Source organism: Styela clava, chromosome 15 (assembly GCF_964204865.1).
Source record: "Styela clava chromosome 15, kaStyClav1.hap1.2, whole genome shotgun sequence".
NCBI lineage: Eukaryota > Metazoa > Chordata > Ascidiacea > Stolidobranchia > Styelidae > Styela > Styela clava.
In genome coordinates, this window is record NC_135264.1 from 16,910,259 (window position 1) to 16,925,496 (window position 15,238).

Below are 15,238 nucleotides of genomic sequence, written 5' to 3' on the forward strand. Positions count from 1 at the left end.
ACTCCTCGCCGTCGTTGGGTGGTTCAAGTAACCGCTGGTCGGTTACGGCTTCCTCCACCACCAAGTCCATGCTTCCGAAAACAAACAATATAACTAATCCCATACCCGACTTGGAATGGTAACCGGACGAGAGGCCGTGGTTTGCCATATGGATAAGCCGTCTTATCGGCTTTCCTCTCCCCCGGAATAAATATGTAAATTCTATCCTATCCTCTCTGCAATTCTATCAACACCACTTTTGGTTTTCCCATGAAAACAGAGATTAACTTCTCCGGACCTGGCGTAATACCACCTAACCTGGCTTCAAAATTGTCTCTGTGCGGCCAAAGTAATACGTGCTGTTATGTTGTAATGCATCTTTGAGGTTGTCATTTGGAAGTCAAGCGCGAGGGAAAGAAATTAATTTTCGTAAATTTCCGTAAACTGTTTTCCCGATCGTATTTGTTTGAATTGCTTAAGGTCTCTGTTCCACCGCTGCAATTATGGATTGATTCAGTATTTTTTTGCATTTTTAAGATAGAATTATACATATTTATCCCTGTAGAGTGGAAAGCTGATAAGACTGCTGAACTATATGGCGAACCATGGCCTCTCGTCCGGTTACCATGTCGGGTATGGGATTAGTCAGTTATTTGTTTTCGCCAATCGCCGCTCTTACGTGCGTCACCTTGCTTTTAGAATACATTTCTTAAAAATATCCTTTTTTATTATTATTGAAGACTTCACCCTTCTCCCAAATTGCGTAATACATAATTTACTTTTGGGCCATAAGGATGGAAGAGGCAAGGGGGCGTGGTAGCCGTTGATCGGGGTTATAGGTCATGAAGAAGTAACCTAGCAATTTGCTTCCTCTATTTGGGTACCGGTACGGTACGCGGGTGCGGTACTGTATTGTTAGTCAGTTCTAATTGCTCTTTTCGTTTTTCACATGCTTTAGAATAGATTGATAGCTGGATATACTTAATGGATGAATCCAGAAAAAGAAAACCAAGTGACGAAAATTTGTCGGAGGGGCCGGCAAAGGCGGGGACATCGGGTGAGAATGCCAAGGGCGAACTTGCAGTCTTTGAGGCATTCCAGGATATTGGAGAAAAAACACTTCAGTCTTTACCAACTTCGAGCCTGAAATTAGCTCCTGGAACTAATGTAACATTTGTGAAACAAAATCTTCAATATGTTGTCAAAGGAGGTGGGAGTAATTTTCATGTTTGAATTTTCAAGGATGGATACTGGGATAGGACTTGATTTGACATTGTACAGCAGTATATAGTATAAGTAGTATACGTTTATTTTGACTCCATAACCAGCATATCAATAAAATGATTGGTAAAAATAAATAAATAAAAACTGATTATGAAATCAGGAGAGCAAACAAAACCTTAGATAAGGTTTAAAACGTACATAATGTATATAAGATGGAAGGTTTTGCCAAGAAGTAGCGGTACGTGTTCACTCACCTAAAATAATTGAAATATTTCACACACGTACCCACACACAAGTGACACACAACCATACAGAAGTTATAAAGTAAGAAGAACATGATAAATTACAGACAGGTAGTCTAGTTAAATAAAAATAAATAAAAATTACTTGCCACCATATTACAGTATTAAGGAATTTATAATGTTTGCCACTACCGAATTTGATCGATTTTATAAATGGGAGTGAACAGTAAAGATAAACTTTTATGAAAAATATATTGCCAAGCTGATTATAGTCGAAGTCAATTGCCAAAAATGCCCAACCAAAGTTGCCAGAATTGGGTGCATGAAGAGGTGGGCTAGACCACTTCATTCCCCATACTGGAGCCTGTTGTTTCCAAATTATAGTCGAATTACGATCTGAAAAACAGAAAATAAACCTGCGAGTAGAAATGAATGTTTGTATTGTACTACTGCTATTTGCTAATGAATGAGTATAATGAACGTTCATAACATCATAACACTTATTTAACCGAACGAGAATAATTTTCATGTTCTGATGTTTGAAATTGAAATGATGGATACTGTACTGCCATATGACTTGATTTGACAGTACAACATTATGATAAATGTTCATAACATCATACCTCATTTGAATATGACATATCATCAGTTGCAACATTCTATATCATTTCATGTCATGTTTTTTTTAAATGCAGATAAGACATATTATCGGCTTTCCTCTCCCCTGGGATAAATATGTAAATCCTATTTTATTTTATGAGGTAGGGTGGTTCACGTAACTGAGAAACCAATAACTGGTAATTATTTCTCAAACTGGTAACCATACGATATCCTCACTTTCGCATATCAGTAATTGAATGATTCATATCTTCATTAGCCACCTTTTAGGGTGCATTTGGAGGGTGTACTCTGCATTTACTTTTATCCTCTTCTGAACTGGAAATCAGAGATGTAGGAAATAGCAGCATTTTTTTGACTTTATGTACTTTTATTTGACAAAAGGGTACATTCGTTAGGGAATATGGCTTCCCCCATGTTTGGGCAGTAGTAATTTATTTTAGGATTAGAATATTCGACAACTCCAATCTTGTTTCTATTTATAAGCCTGCCTGTTCTGTATTTCAGATCAAGTAACAGCAAAGAATCTCATATCAGGTTCCTCCAACATCAAGGTGGTGAATCAAGAAGGTTCAACTGAATCAGGCTCTAAATCTGAAGATCCAAACCCAATCCCAGGTCTATATTAGGTCATTTCTGGTTTCAAATTTTAATCTAGCGTCTGAGTAGGTTGCTTTGGTTTTAGGTTTTGTGATTGCCTAAATCAGGGGTCAGCAACCTATGGCCTACGGGCCATATACGACCCTCTTGAGTAAAATGATTCCGCCTGCGATGTCTCGCTGAAATTTAGCGACAAAATGGCGGCTGTGAATTTTTACCATCATTTAATTTTATAATGTAATTTTTAATAAATCTCAGCTTATCGGACACAAAGTGGACCTGTGAATAGTTTTGTTATTAAGTTGTTCTTCTTCCTATCGTTATGAAAAATCGCTTTTCTCTTTAATATTCTTTGAGGATTGTATTTTTCGCTAGAAGACTATTACTGTTATTTATTTCAAATATTTTTAGATTCATTAGCCATCCGTTCAGATTTATACTTTACTGAAAAATATGTACAGCCCGCCAAGCAAGGAGGAGGAGCAAAATCCTGATGTTAAATCGAGGCAAATACGCCAGCTTGTGGACGGCATTGTTCACATTCATAGAAATGACGTAATTCACCGCGATTTAAAACCGGATAATATACTGTTCTCGGCTGATGGAAACTATCTCAAAATCATAGATTTTGGACTCAGTAAGCAAATGACCAGCGGTCGATCTGTCACTAATGTGAGCACTTTACGTGGCGGCACTGATGGCTGGAGGGCCCCAGAAACCTACAACTCAAACGTAATTTCTAAAGCAACTGACATTTACTCCCTGGCCCTTATTATACATTTCATTGAGACTGATGGACATCACCCATTTGGTGATGACCCAGATGAATGGAATGCTAATATCAAGAAGAATCGTGGATTGGATTTGAGCAAACTAGAGGCTGATAGTGAGATATATCGTTTGCTAAGATGGATGCTCAGCTTCAATCCGCGAGACAGGCCAACTGCAGATGAAGTCCTTTGGCATAAGTACTTTGGAGGGTATGTTGCTGGTCCAAGTAAGTTGTGTGAAGTATTATTGGTGAAAATAAACCTCCGTGGGAATGTGGATTGTATTCAAATCAGAATTATTGTCATGTACATATATAAGTCTTTAATACCCAAAATCATTTTCATGCAGATAATAGTCAAAATATAATTGCTTTTCGGAGCCTTTCAACTATATTTATTTGCATCTAAATTAAATATTTTCGTTACAATATCCTCGTAGCCAAATTTGCTTGTGTCACATTCTAAATTTTCGAGAAACTTGTGTAGTAGTTTGGTTCATAGTAGTTGCCAAACCTCAAAATGGGCATAAGGCACTAGTCTATCTAATAGTCAAACTAAAACAGGTACAGATCTGAAACCCAGTCCATAAAAGGTCCTTCGTTCATAATGACAGAAGATCAAAAAATGGTCATTTCTGTGATAGATATGTTAGTTTTCGAAGGCCAAGTTCATAGTAATCATAAGGTTGCCAAACTTGTGAAATTTTTTCTGCTTTACAGGTTCTGTCGTCACCAAAGAGAGTCAGGAAATTGAAGCAAAGATGGAAAAAAAACGCCGAGCAATATGGAAAGAATATTCTGAAAAAATCAAGGCCCTGGAAGAAGAAATGAAAAAAGAAAAGGATGAGGTGGCTCGGAAAGCAAAACAAGAAGAGCTTAATAAGTTGACAGGTAAATATTTAGATGCCATAAAATAAACATATAACTAGTTGGTTATTACTATTTACTATATATGATTGTTAATATTCAGAAGATTTTTATTTTGAACAGTTGGGATTGACAAGCCAGAACATGTTTTGCACAATTAATGATAAAACAGCTAGAACATGTAAATTACCTTATATGTAATGTATATTCCATTGGGTATCTGTGGCACTAACTACTTGTCCTCCTTCTGTGCTGGGTTGACGGATGTGTATCATATAATGTAAGAGGAAAGATAGCTATTCTAAGTGATTCAAGAGTCTTTCTGCACACTAAAAATATATACCGTGTTCTGCAATAGTTCTTCCGCCTGCAGTCAGGCTACCCTAGATTTCAACGATGGTGTGCAGCAAGACTCTTGAATCACTATTGATGCTCCAGACCAGGGTTGCCATATTGGCTTTTTTAACGCCAAATTTGCCATTTTTGGCTTTTTTCAAACGCGTTTGGCGTCAGAATTTCCGTTTGGCCTTTTGGCGTTTTTTTGGCTTTTTTCAAGTCTATTCTAGTGACTATTATTAAAATCATATGAAATACAATATTTAGTGTGTAACAACTGAACAATAGCCTATTACCTGTACTTAGCTACTTAACATTAGGATTTCCTGGAGCATCGATTTCCTTGTTTGTTACATTAACTCTTAACCATACCCAATAAGAAATAAGTGCAGTTTCTGCAGCTGCTCAGACAGATGTTCAAGCAGGGTTGTAAACATTGCCTCGTTTTTATAGTTTTGCGTGTTATTTGTCAGTTTACGTTCTGTTTCCAAAAAATAGTTGTGTAATCTAATTTTCATTATGCCTGATATGGTTTATGTGAGCTTTCAGCTTTAGTTTAATTCTGCAATTGCAGTAACGATGTGATTAACTACGCTAAAATTACTGAATTAGATATCAGTGGTCCACCTGTGAGCGGCAGAGGTTAGATAATTTTTTAATAAAATTGATGGTTTATAAATTTTAAAAGTAAAAAATTTTCAATAGTAAAGTACGATATGGGGAAATTTTTTTTAAGGTGTAGCACAAGTTTAACCTTCGGACAGCTCAAATCCCTGACCATTTTATGGGTATTTTTAAACTTATTTTTTTTGTCAACCATTAAGCCCTAAATCTTAACTCATGGCTTTTTGAAAGCGTCTGCTAGAGTTCTATTCAGCAATATATCTTTAAAACACACTCATCGGAAAAAAATTTTTGCAAAAAAATTTCGAAAATTTCAAAAAAAAATTGAACTTTGAGATATTCTGTGTACAGTAGAGGGTTAATAATTAATTCCTAATTAATTAATTTTTTCTTCAACGTTTTCGTCAAGTTTTTCCTAACATAACAATACCAAAACGACTGTTATAGCATAAATGGTTATTACTCTGAAATTCACAATTGTATTTACAGTATTGTCAAGTTCAAGGTCAAATTACCGATATTGATGACGTCACAGCTCTTATTATTACTGCACAGACCACCCCCAATGCAAAAAAATTAAATTTTTTCGACGGAAATGCGCGTAGAACGACGTAAACAATCCCATACGCACATTTACGCGTTAAAATTACCATTAATTTTACGTTTTTTTTACATACAAAAAATCTCCATACCTCTGCCAACTATGGAGCAGTCAAAATCATATTTATCAAAACAACACAGCGCCAGGGATGGTCAAGGATAGTTAGTATGACTGAAAATACATGCTAAAACAATAATAAGTCGTTATAAAGGAGTATTTCCTGTCTGAGCTGAGTCGACATTTTCAGACGTCTGACAGGCAATTTTGAAATCCACGCTATTTATACGATTCGCACTTTGCGTCACGGCTGGAAGGTTTTATCGCTTCTCTCATACCAGGGCATTACGTCAATAAACAGCTAAGAGCGATAGTAACAGTAGGTTACCATGTGCTAGCCTTAATAGCGTTGAGAAGCCCATATGGGCTTACCGGCTGTGGGAGGGTGTAGAAACATATTGTAGGTATATTACATACTGACAGACTGAAGCGGCACCCTGTATTGTATATATTGAATGGTAAAATATTGCTGCCCGCTTGATATTCATTTTACTTTCTACAGTTCTATAGGAACTTTACTTTCTATTTGTGTGCCTCACTGAATGAACTAATGGCCCTACATCATCATCAGTACGTTGCCAAGGGCTTAAAATCTGACAAATCATGGGGCTTTTGTACTTAGTAAAATTGTTGGCTTTTTCTGGCTTTTTTATGTCTTGATTTGGCTTTTTTTGATCGCTGGGGTCTGGCAACCCTGCTCCAGACTTAATATAGTTTTACATAATTTATCCCGAAATGTGTTTTTTCATATTTTGGTGGGTCCTGATTATACACCAGACTGGATTCCATGGCAGATGCACGCCCGAGGGCGCTAGCGCTCCACAAAAATGCACGCGAGCGAATTCAATTTCGCACGCCGAAAATTTGCAATTGCTCACCAATGTAAATCGGTTTAAATAGTTTTTAAATCAATAATCTAGTAATATAAAGATGCCAAAAAATTATAACTCCACAATTGTCGACTAATACTACCTTGCAAGATTTGGCATGATCGAAAAATGCGAAGCAAAAAACCATATCGTGTTGAATGAGAAAGATCGCCTCCTCACCGACGCTGCCAGTTATGGCTTTGATTCAGCGTATTTTTTATACAATAATTTTACACGGATGTACTGAACAGTACCGGTATATAAAGTCGCACAAACACTCTCAAAATTAGTGAAAATAATATAAAAATAATGTTTGGGGTCAAAGGTCAAACGTCCATTTTTGCTATGATTCAACATATTTTGTATCCAATATCGGTAATTTTACGCGAATGTATCTTAGGTCGAAGTCAGTTTCACGCGGGCGCAGTTGTTTTGCACGCCGTGAGCTATAATTGCACTCCCGAAATTCGTATTTGCACGCGGGAATTTCTGATTGCACGCCCGATTTCTCGTTCAAAAAGGCCATGAAATCCAGACTGGATTATACATACGAGTATTTTGAATTAATTCTTTTTATGTTTTTTTCAGAGATGATGAATGACACAGAATATTTGTGTGAGTTTCACTAATTTTTTTATGTATATATCAAGCTGTAATCCAACTTAATTAGAGCAATGGTATAGACAAGCTGCCATTGATGAGTTGGGAGCTTTCTAATTTGGCATTACCTGCATAATTGATTTCACACTGTGGAAATGATGGGCATTGCACCATTATTGCTAGTTTATATATTATGGAAAGACTTCCAAGATTTTAACTTGTTTGCTCAACTTTGTATGCTTGGTGTAAATGGAAAATCACGCTGCTATACTGTACTCTGTTGCGCATTCTTATTGAGCATCTAAGAAATGATGCGACCCATTTTCCATGTTTTGCTCTGTGTTATGTTCAACTCTTTTTTACATATCACTCACCAGACTATGAAGACTACTCACCAGATTATGATGGGTTGTATGATGATGATGATGATGATGAATACATAGGTCAGTTTATGCAAAATATGGATTTCTAAAACCAAATAATTCACTCATTCTCGTTTCTATATATATTTGTTCACAACAAGCTTCCGAACAACTTAAAGGATAAGATTTATAGGTTTATCTTAGGATAAGATGCCTTTAAGACGATTCATTAATTATGAAGGTTTTCCATTGAGTTGTTTTCCATTGAGCTTGTGAAGTTCATGAATGTAAAATTCATGGCGCCTTTTTTTTTCAAAATTAGTGTAACTTGGGGTAGAGCAACGAGCCTAGAGTTTCCCAAACTGGGGTCTGCGGACTCCTGGCAGGAACGGACTTGATGGGGCAGAAAACTGTACCAGATCAGCGTTTGGGTAAACTACGAGGATTCCAGCAATCCTCTTGCACATATTTATCCCATACAGGATTCAAACGCGTGAACCCACGCAGGGTAATCAGAGGTGCGATGTTGTGCGTATTCTTAATGCGTGGCACGATCGCCACATCGCTGAGCAAATACAATTGACCAGTGTTCCCTTTAAATTTTTGAGTCGTATTCCAGATGACTAAAATGTCATGAATGACGGTAGCAATTTATATTTAGTTCATAAAGTTGACCATAATCCCGAAATATTGATTACCGTAACATGTATATAGATATAATCAAAGAGATTGTATTCAAATGTTTCAACTTGATACATTCAAATAAACTTCTACCACCGCTATTCATTCCCGACATCGCAAGTTATCTCCTTAGGTGGTAAAAATGTTGGTGTTTTTTAATTTCATTGTCTGAAAATAATAAACTTTGTTGCTCAGAAACTTTTTCCAATTTTAATAGTTTTTTGCCACAACTAGCCATGAGTTAGATATTCATGGTTCCCATTAATCCTCTTTCTTCTTTTCTATCGAAAAATTAGAGACTCCTAGACACCTATTTTACTAATATTCTTTTTAAAGTTGCCTTTATCTATATCCTCATATTGTACAGGAGAAGAAGATTTTGATGATCCCGAGTATTATTGAAGTGAGTTGACTGAACTTATTGACTGAAATATCTGTCGAAGTAATTATGAAATATATGGGTTCTGTTTTATTTGAGGTCACCCTGGTGGTACATTTATTTCACAGCATGTTTTTTAATTGGCCGTAGTTGTAGTTTTATTGTGCTCTTTGAATTTACCTGATTTCAACCGAGCTGCGATAGTCAAATTTTTGGTCAAGTGCTGCGCCTGCTCCGCGAGAGGAAATTAATTACTTTTTCTTAATTACAGGGAAAAGGAATAAAGATATATGAGGAAATAACGAAAACTTGTTCGTGGAATATTCCTGAGCCCATAATACTTAACCCCTTACCAATTTATGCTGAGAGGTCAAGACAGCATGTGTTATCAATTTTTTGCTCTCAAATTGGGTAGAAAATTCTGAACAGAAAAGATTACTGTCATTCAAATAACAAGTAACCTCCTCACATTTCATTCCACAAATATCTGCTAAATATCAGTGACTGCATGTATAGTGCCTTGTTTGAAGCGAAAGGCATTTTGCAGGCCGCATAACATTCAAAATTGGCACTTCTACACAATTTTTCCTTGCAGGCCGCAGGTTGCACACCCCTGGTATAAAGAATTCCCCGTGGCCAAAAGCTCGATAATCTGAATAGGTAAAAGAGTGGGCTTGTGTGGCTTGTATAAAGTATCCTCAGTGAAGTAAACCATTCTATGCCAGTAATCTTTCCCTAATCTTTAATCTGGAGATATCTATGCATGTCCTACTAGTGTGCCCACTGGTTATGAATTGGATTAAAATAGTAAATTTCCCCGATATTCAATTTTTTAATAACGTTGTATAATTCGCCTATTATCTTCCATTTTCATAGAATTTTTGGCAATTCATTGTTATTTCACTGTATTTTTAATTCACGAGTTCACCAAATGTTTTATGCTGACAAAATTATTTTTTAAACATAATTTATGCAATATCCTGGTTCTACTGCTGTAATCCAAATGTACAACACGACTGATTATCAATGAAAAAATCTCTTGTATGAAACAACATATGCACATGCTTCTGACCAAAACCTGGTTACCTGATCGTCTCGTAGTATGTGTACCAGGTTGGGGTTAGGCCATAATTTCAGGTACAAATACTACGGGAGTCACTGGCTAGTCCCCGAACTCTAAATAGAACAAAAATGAGGAAAATTGGAAAAAAATCATGGCCTAACCCTAACCTGGTACACAAACTGCGTTCCAGTGTCTGCCATCTTGGTGCACATACTTCTGGAGCGCCGACTGAACTGTGTTGGCATACATAGGTTACACATCAAATGGACTGGGGCCGACCTGAAAAAATTCTGGACCTCTCAAAGATAGTTGCTTCTTATATACCTTAAATATCAGTAGCACCTAGACGAGCAGGCCTTGTTTGAAAAAAAGGAAAAGCGATATGTAAAAATATGAACCGGCTGTAATTTGATTAAGCTGTCTTTTTGACTTTCCTCTCAGATGATTATGAGAAAACTTGTCCTATTGAGCAGATCATGCCATATGCTGAAGCCTATTAACCAATGTTTAAATAGAGAAAAGCCCATGCCCAAATTGTTTATGATTATAGTCACACTAGTCTGTTTTACTTGGTTTGACAGGCAATGCCTCGGTTGGATAATCTATTGTAGCCCTGTTTGAAGTAATTCAATACTAGATTTTTTTAAGTTGACAGGCTTTGCTAATTTGGGAATAAGCTTGGTTGAACAAATATAAGCCTGTGAACTTGCCTGTGTATAATTACCTATTTTTCTTTTGTTCTTGAAACTCATTATTTATCTATGCCACAATTTTTCTTTTTGATGCAATCCATTTGATTTATATAATTTTTATGCAATATGTTAACACAGCAACAGAGAAGCCATTTGGTCTGTTGTTGTTTACTATCCTTCAATCCCTGTTAAAATTTTTAGTGTATGTATTCTTATATTAGCTGGTTGTGATTTGATGCATTTTGATAATAAATGATTCTCTTGCCGCTTTCAGTTCTGTTATTGTGTTGAACTGTTAAAAAAATTGTTGAGGAAGGGCTCTGTGTTGAACTGTTAAAAAAATTGTTGAGGAAGGACTCTGTGTTGAACTGTTAAAAAAATTGTTGAGGAAGGACTCAAGTCAGACTATGATAGAGACGTTTTTTACAGGATAAGATGGGATTTACATATTTATCCAGGGGGATAGAAAAGCCGTTTAATCATATGGCGAATCTCGGTTTAATCATATGGTGAACCACGGCGTCTCGTCCGGTTACCAGTCCATGTCGGCTAGGAGATTAGTTAGCCGGTTATTTGTTTTCGGAAGCTTGAACTTTCAGAGATACGGTAAATACCACTTTTTTGTACTTTCATCCAGAGAAGATGAAAGGTGATAAAACAACTTGTTTATAACACAAATGAAGGTCTTTTATTCGGTTTTCAATAATTCCAGATAATCGTTCCAGTTTTATGGACTTGGATCCTCATGCACCTGATTATCACCATCATCAAATCCTTGCATCTGAAATGATAATTAATGGGTGGCTGTGGTTTATCATGTTATTACACATCTTATCAACTCTACTCTTAGAATAATTATGTAAAAATATTTTGAAATGAATACACATGGTTTGATAGTGAGAATGTTATCAACTCTTGGCTCTTGATTCCTCAACTATTGAACTAATTGATTTGCTAACATTTACAAGAATCATGTTTCAAAACGAGAGCGGAACATTTTAGACATATTCTTATGCTGCGAATCAGTCACCATCTTCGTGAACAATAATCGAATATAAGGGCAGAGTTGTTAATGACATGGCAGTTGGCATCATGCCAAGCATTGGGAACACACAATAGCACCTCTGATTACCCTGCTCCAGTATGTTCCCTAGATTTTTCATTTAGAGTGGGAGAGGGTCCAAATTTAGAGGAGTGTTAGATATTTAGTCATTGGTGATCAAACTATTTGGAACTTATAAAATATGTGTTATGTCATTGACTGATCATCTTAGGATTTACATATTTATCCCGGGGGAGAGGAAAGCCGATAAGACGGCTTATCCATATGGCGAACCACGGCATCTCGTCCGGTTACCATTCCAAGTCGGGTATGGGATTAGTTTTACTGTATTGTTTGTTTTCGGAAGCATGGACTTGGTGGTGGAGGAAGCCGTAACCGGCCAGCGGTTACGTGAACTATCCAACAACGGCGAGGAGTCCAGCAATCCTCCCGCGCATAACCATCCCTGCATGGGATTCGAACCCACACAGAGTAGTTAGAGGTGCGGTGGCAAGCGTATTCCTAACGCTTAGCCCGTTGAGCCGCGCCGGCATATGAGCCTAAGAATTAAAGTATGGTGTCGTACTTGAAAATTTTAGGTGGGGGGAGGGATTTCACCCTTATGCAGGGAAATCACTAAATATATGATAAAAATTTCATCGTACGAACACTTGGGAAATTCACTAGACTTCCCTCGTGCATTACGTGTTTCCCAGAAAATATAGTTGATTTCGACACCATAATAAGCATGGTGCGACTACTTAAATGACAATGTTTGAAATGTGCATAAAAGTGGAGGTTGTGATAAAATTGCATATTTATCCCAGGGATAAGACAGACAAATCATAGGGGGAACCACGGCCTGGGTATGGGATTAGTTAGCCAGTTGTTTGAATATGGCATTGACATGCATTAGATTAGATATAGGCTAATAACTATGATAACTTTTGAAAAATGAAGGAAATATTCATACAAGTTTAAGAGTATTTTCCAATTTTCTGCTATTCCAAACGTGACTTGGCATATGTTTTGAGGCGCTTCCTCAAAATATGCAACACCTGCCTCAAAATATACAACACCATGTCGCTATACACTCCGGCGCGTCATGTTCTGATTCCTGCATCCAGGTGTTTGAGAATTTGGCATCACTGTGAAGATAAGAACGTATGTCGAACCAAGAAGTCACGTCGCTACCAGCCCGTGTGCAGATGTGGGATACCAGTACCAAAACAGATGCCATAAGAGGGAAGAAAGGATTTTTAATTTGTTTTCGTTCAGTTTTTCAAAATGAAATATATTTTTCAGGATACTTTATGACGAAACAGCAACGATTTAATTACACATTGTGCAGTAAGAATAGTCATGGATGCATTGAATTACGGAGCTTATATTGCGTCACAATATGGCGGAGAACGAAGCTCGGATATGCATTCGTCGAGTTATAACTCTCCATCACATCACGTAGATGTTGACGAAAGAGACGTTAAAAAAGAAAAACGACCCGGAAAACTCGTGGTTCGTTTTCCAAGTCACGGCAGTCATCAAAATCGATTGGATAATAATGACACAACACCACTTTCAAGTCCCAGTCCTGGACCAATGTCTGGCCTCTCAGAAAATAATATGACAATGCTCTGCAGGTGAATTTTTTCGTGGAGTTTGGGAATAGGAGACAAAATTCCTACTTTCTTCCATAATTTTTCTTAGTTGGAAAATTTATTTAACACTTGAACATCTGTTTATGCATGAATGTAACCAAAATTTTCAGTAACATAGGACGCTTTGCACAAAATTTATTCGCATCGTAAAACAGAGGGGGGCAAATTTCGGCACGAGGGCCGGATCTGACTCACTAGTTTCTGCCTAAATTACTGAGTGTAGTTATTATGGATTTAAATTTCCGTTGAAAATATCCATGAAAATAACGAATCGTTGGCTGTAATGAATACTGTAATTCACCATTTTTATCCGCACCAGCATATAATGTACAAAATGATCCACAAATGCTCAATGTGAATCATTCTTTCTCATTTTTTTAGTTTACTGTGTTTTTCTTTTGCTTTCTTTCGATTCTTGCCTGAGGAAATGAAATATCTGAATCTGATTTACTGTATTTCCCGGCGAATAAGTCGCTTTTCTAGAGCCGAATTTTTGGCCTGATTTTGGGGGGGGTTGTCTTATTAGGCGAGTATGATAATTTCATTTTTTGGTGTCGCCTTATGTATGAGGTAATGTTCTTTTATGGTCGACGCAATCGCGAGTTGAACACAAGTAGATTAAAATTTAAACACAGTTTGAATTCCCGTAGTTATTACGGATTGAATATTACGCTACAAGAAAACGCCATTATAGGCTATTTTACCCAATGCGCAAACGCGGCGACTGCTTAAAAGGCATTGCATGGTAATTTGAGATTCCGATGTAGATGCGATTTTTCTACCCGACTTATTGGCAAGTTATATGCACAAACCCATTTTTTCAGGCTTGGAAACGGGCCTCGTCTTATTGACCGGGTAGACTTATTTGCCGGGAAAAACGGTACCCATTCGAATTATTTACATCATTCTGAAACTCTAGCGTCTCTGCCAGGTCTAGTGGCTGAGACTAGTATTTAGAAGTTTTTTTTAGAGAGCTTCAAGGACTTTTTCAGTGCTGCTGTGAATGCTACAACTCATATTTTTTCTTCCTGTCCTATACATCATTTTCAGTATTCAAATCCAATTATTCCATCTGTACTCAAGTCACTTGCTAATCTTCCAATGTCATTTACTGCATCTACTGCCGCAAATAACTATTGAAACAAGCAGCCAGGCAATTGTTATCGATGCCAGAGAGTTATTTGTAAATAAACTGTTTTTTACTCATAGTTTGATATTGAGTTTAGAACATTGGGCCCAGTAACCCAGTCTATCATCTATAAGTGGCCCACCTAGGAAAGTAAATGCCCACCCCTGCTCGAGAATATGTTTTTAATGGCCTGGGTTTTGAGTCGCCCTGTTTTTAAACCCTACCATCAGTAGTGAACTGCCTACATTTCAGGTCAAGTTCAGATTCCATGGAATTAGTTCCAGCATCAAAACGAAGACGAGGCAGACCACGAAAATTGAATCCTGATGGAAGTTATGCAACTAATCATATCCCGGTAAGGGTAAGTTTCTTCACAGAAAAGCTAATTGTCTCCCTGTTTTTAATGTTGAGTTTTCTCAAACCAGGAATGATTCTACTCACTCAAAAGTAAAAGAGATTTACCCTTGAGCAAAGCTACAGACAACACTTTTAAAACATCACTCCCTTCCTCACGATGCATAAAAACGATTTTTCGGTTATTTCCCCTATCATTAAGGGGCCGACCACTTGCTGAATAAACATTTTGTTCCTGGTATTTGTTCAATCTTCAGTGGATCATAAGCTAGTGTTATTATCTGCAACCCAGCACTCTAGCTTTTGTATAATTTTGAATACTTTTAATGTGTGCATGAATATGTTTTACAAAAACGCTGAATCAATATTAGTAAAACAGTATTACGGTATTAGGTATTCTCCTCGGTACTCCCGTAGTGTCTGTACCAGGTTGGGGTTCGGCCATATGTCCCAGTCTCACTACACAACTTGGTGTAAAGTAGGCGAACAAAA

At 37.1% G+C, this 15,238-nt stretch overlaps 3 protein-coding genes across 7 annotated transcripts in view; all 3 read left to right on the plus strand.

Annotated features, from left to right (window-relative positions):
* The first annotated feature begins 894 nt into the window (after window positions 1-894).
* LOC120334468 (uncharacterized) lies at window positions 895-3,018 on the plus strand. Its single transcript, XM_078109530.1, has 2 exons — window positions 895-1,189; window positions 2,571-3,018. Exons 1-2 carry the CDS (start codon window positions 964-966, stop codon window positions 2,690-2,692), a joined length of 348 nt encoding a protein of 115 aa, XP_077965656.1. The 5' UTR covers window positions 895-963; the 3' UTR covers window positions 2,693-3,018.
* LOC144411730 (uncharacterized) lies at window positions 2,573-10,831 on the plus strand. Its single transcript, XM_078109529.1, has 7 exons — window positions 2,573-2,681; window positions 3,075-3,660; window positions 4,153-4,323; window positions 7,375-7,401; window positions 7,764-7,829; window positions 8,797-8,832; window positions 9,080-10,831. The coding sequence occupies exons 2-6, from the start codon at window positions 3,117-3,119 to the stop codon at window positions 8,829-8,831; spliced, it is 843 nt and encodes a 280-aa protein (XP_077965655.1). The 5' UTR covers window positions 2,573-2,681; window positions 3,075-3,116; the 3' UTR covers window position 8,832; window positions 9,080-10,831.
* A 1,884-nt stretch (window positions 10,832-12,715) lies between these two features.
* LOC120334342 (methylthioribulose-1-phosphate dehydratase-like) overlaps window positions 12,716-15,238 on the plus strand; it is a 107,300-nt gene continuing 104,777 nt past the window's right edge. For 4 of the 5 annotated variants that reach the window (XR_013468991.1, XR_013468992.1, XR_013468990.1 and 1 more), the window contains exons 1-2: window positions 12,716-13,245; window positions 14,645-14,753. Coding sequence is in view for 2 of the 5 variants with exons in the window: in XM_039401829.2 (XP_039257763.1) it covers window positions 12,968-13,245; window positions 14,645-14,753 (387 nt within the window). In the remaining 3 variants the exon portion in view is untranslated. The remainder of the gene's footprint in view (window positions 13,246-14,644; window positions 14,754-15,238) is intronic. The other variant, XM_039401830.2, reaches the window with a different exon arrangement.

Excerpts from the sequence above, each read along its gene's own strand:
- LOC120334468 (XM_078109530.1), top strand. The coding sequence starts at position 964 with ATGGATGAATCCAGAAAAAGAAAACCAAGTGACGAAAATTTGTCGGAG. Across the intron at positions 1,190-2,570 it reads TCAATATGTTGTCAAAGGAG|ATCAAGTAACAGCAAAGAAT; the intron begins GTGGGAGTAATT and ends TCTGTATTTCAG.
- LOC144411730 (XM_078109529.1), top strand. The coding sequence starts at position 3,117 with ATGTACAGCCCGCCAAGCAAGGAGGAGGAGCAAAATCCTGATGTTAAA. Across the intron at positions 4,324-7,374 it reads AGAGCTTAATAAGTTGACAG|AGATGATGAATGACACAGAA; the intron begins GTAAATATTTAG and ends TGTTTTTTTCAG. Across the intron at positions 7,830-8,796 it reads TGATGATGATGAATACATAG|GAGAAGAAGATTTTGATGAT; the intron begins GTCAGTTTATGC and ends CATATTGTACAG.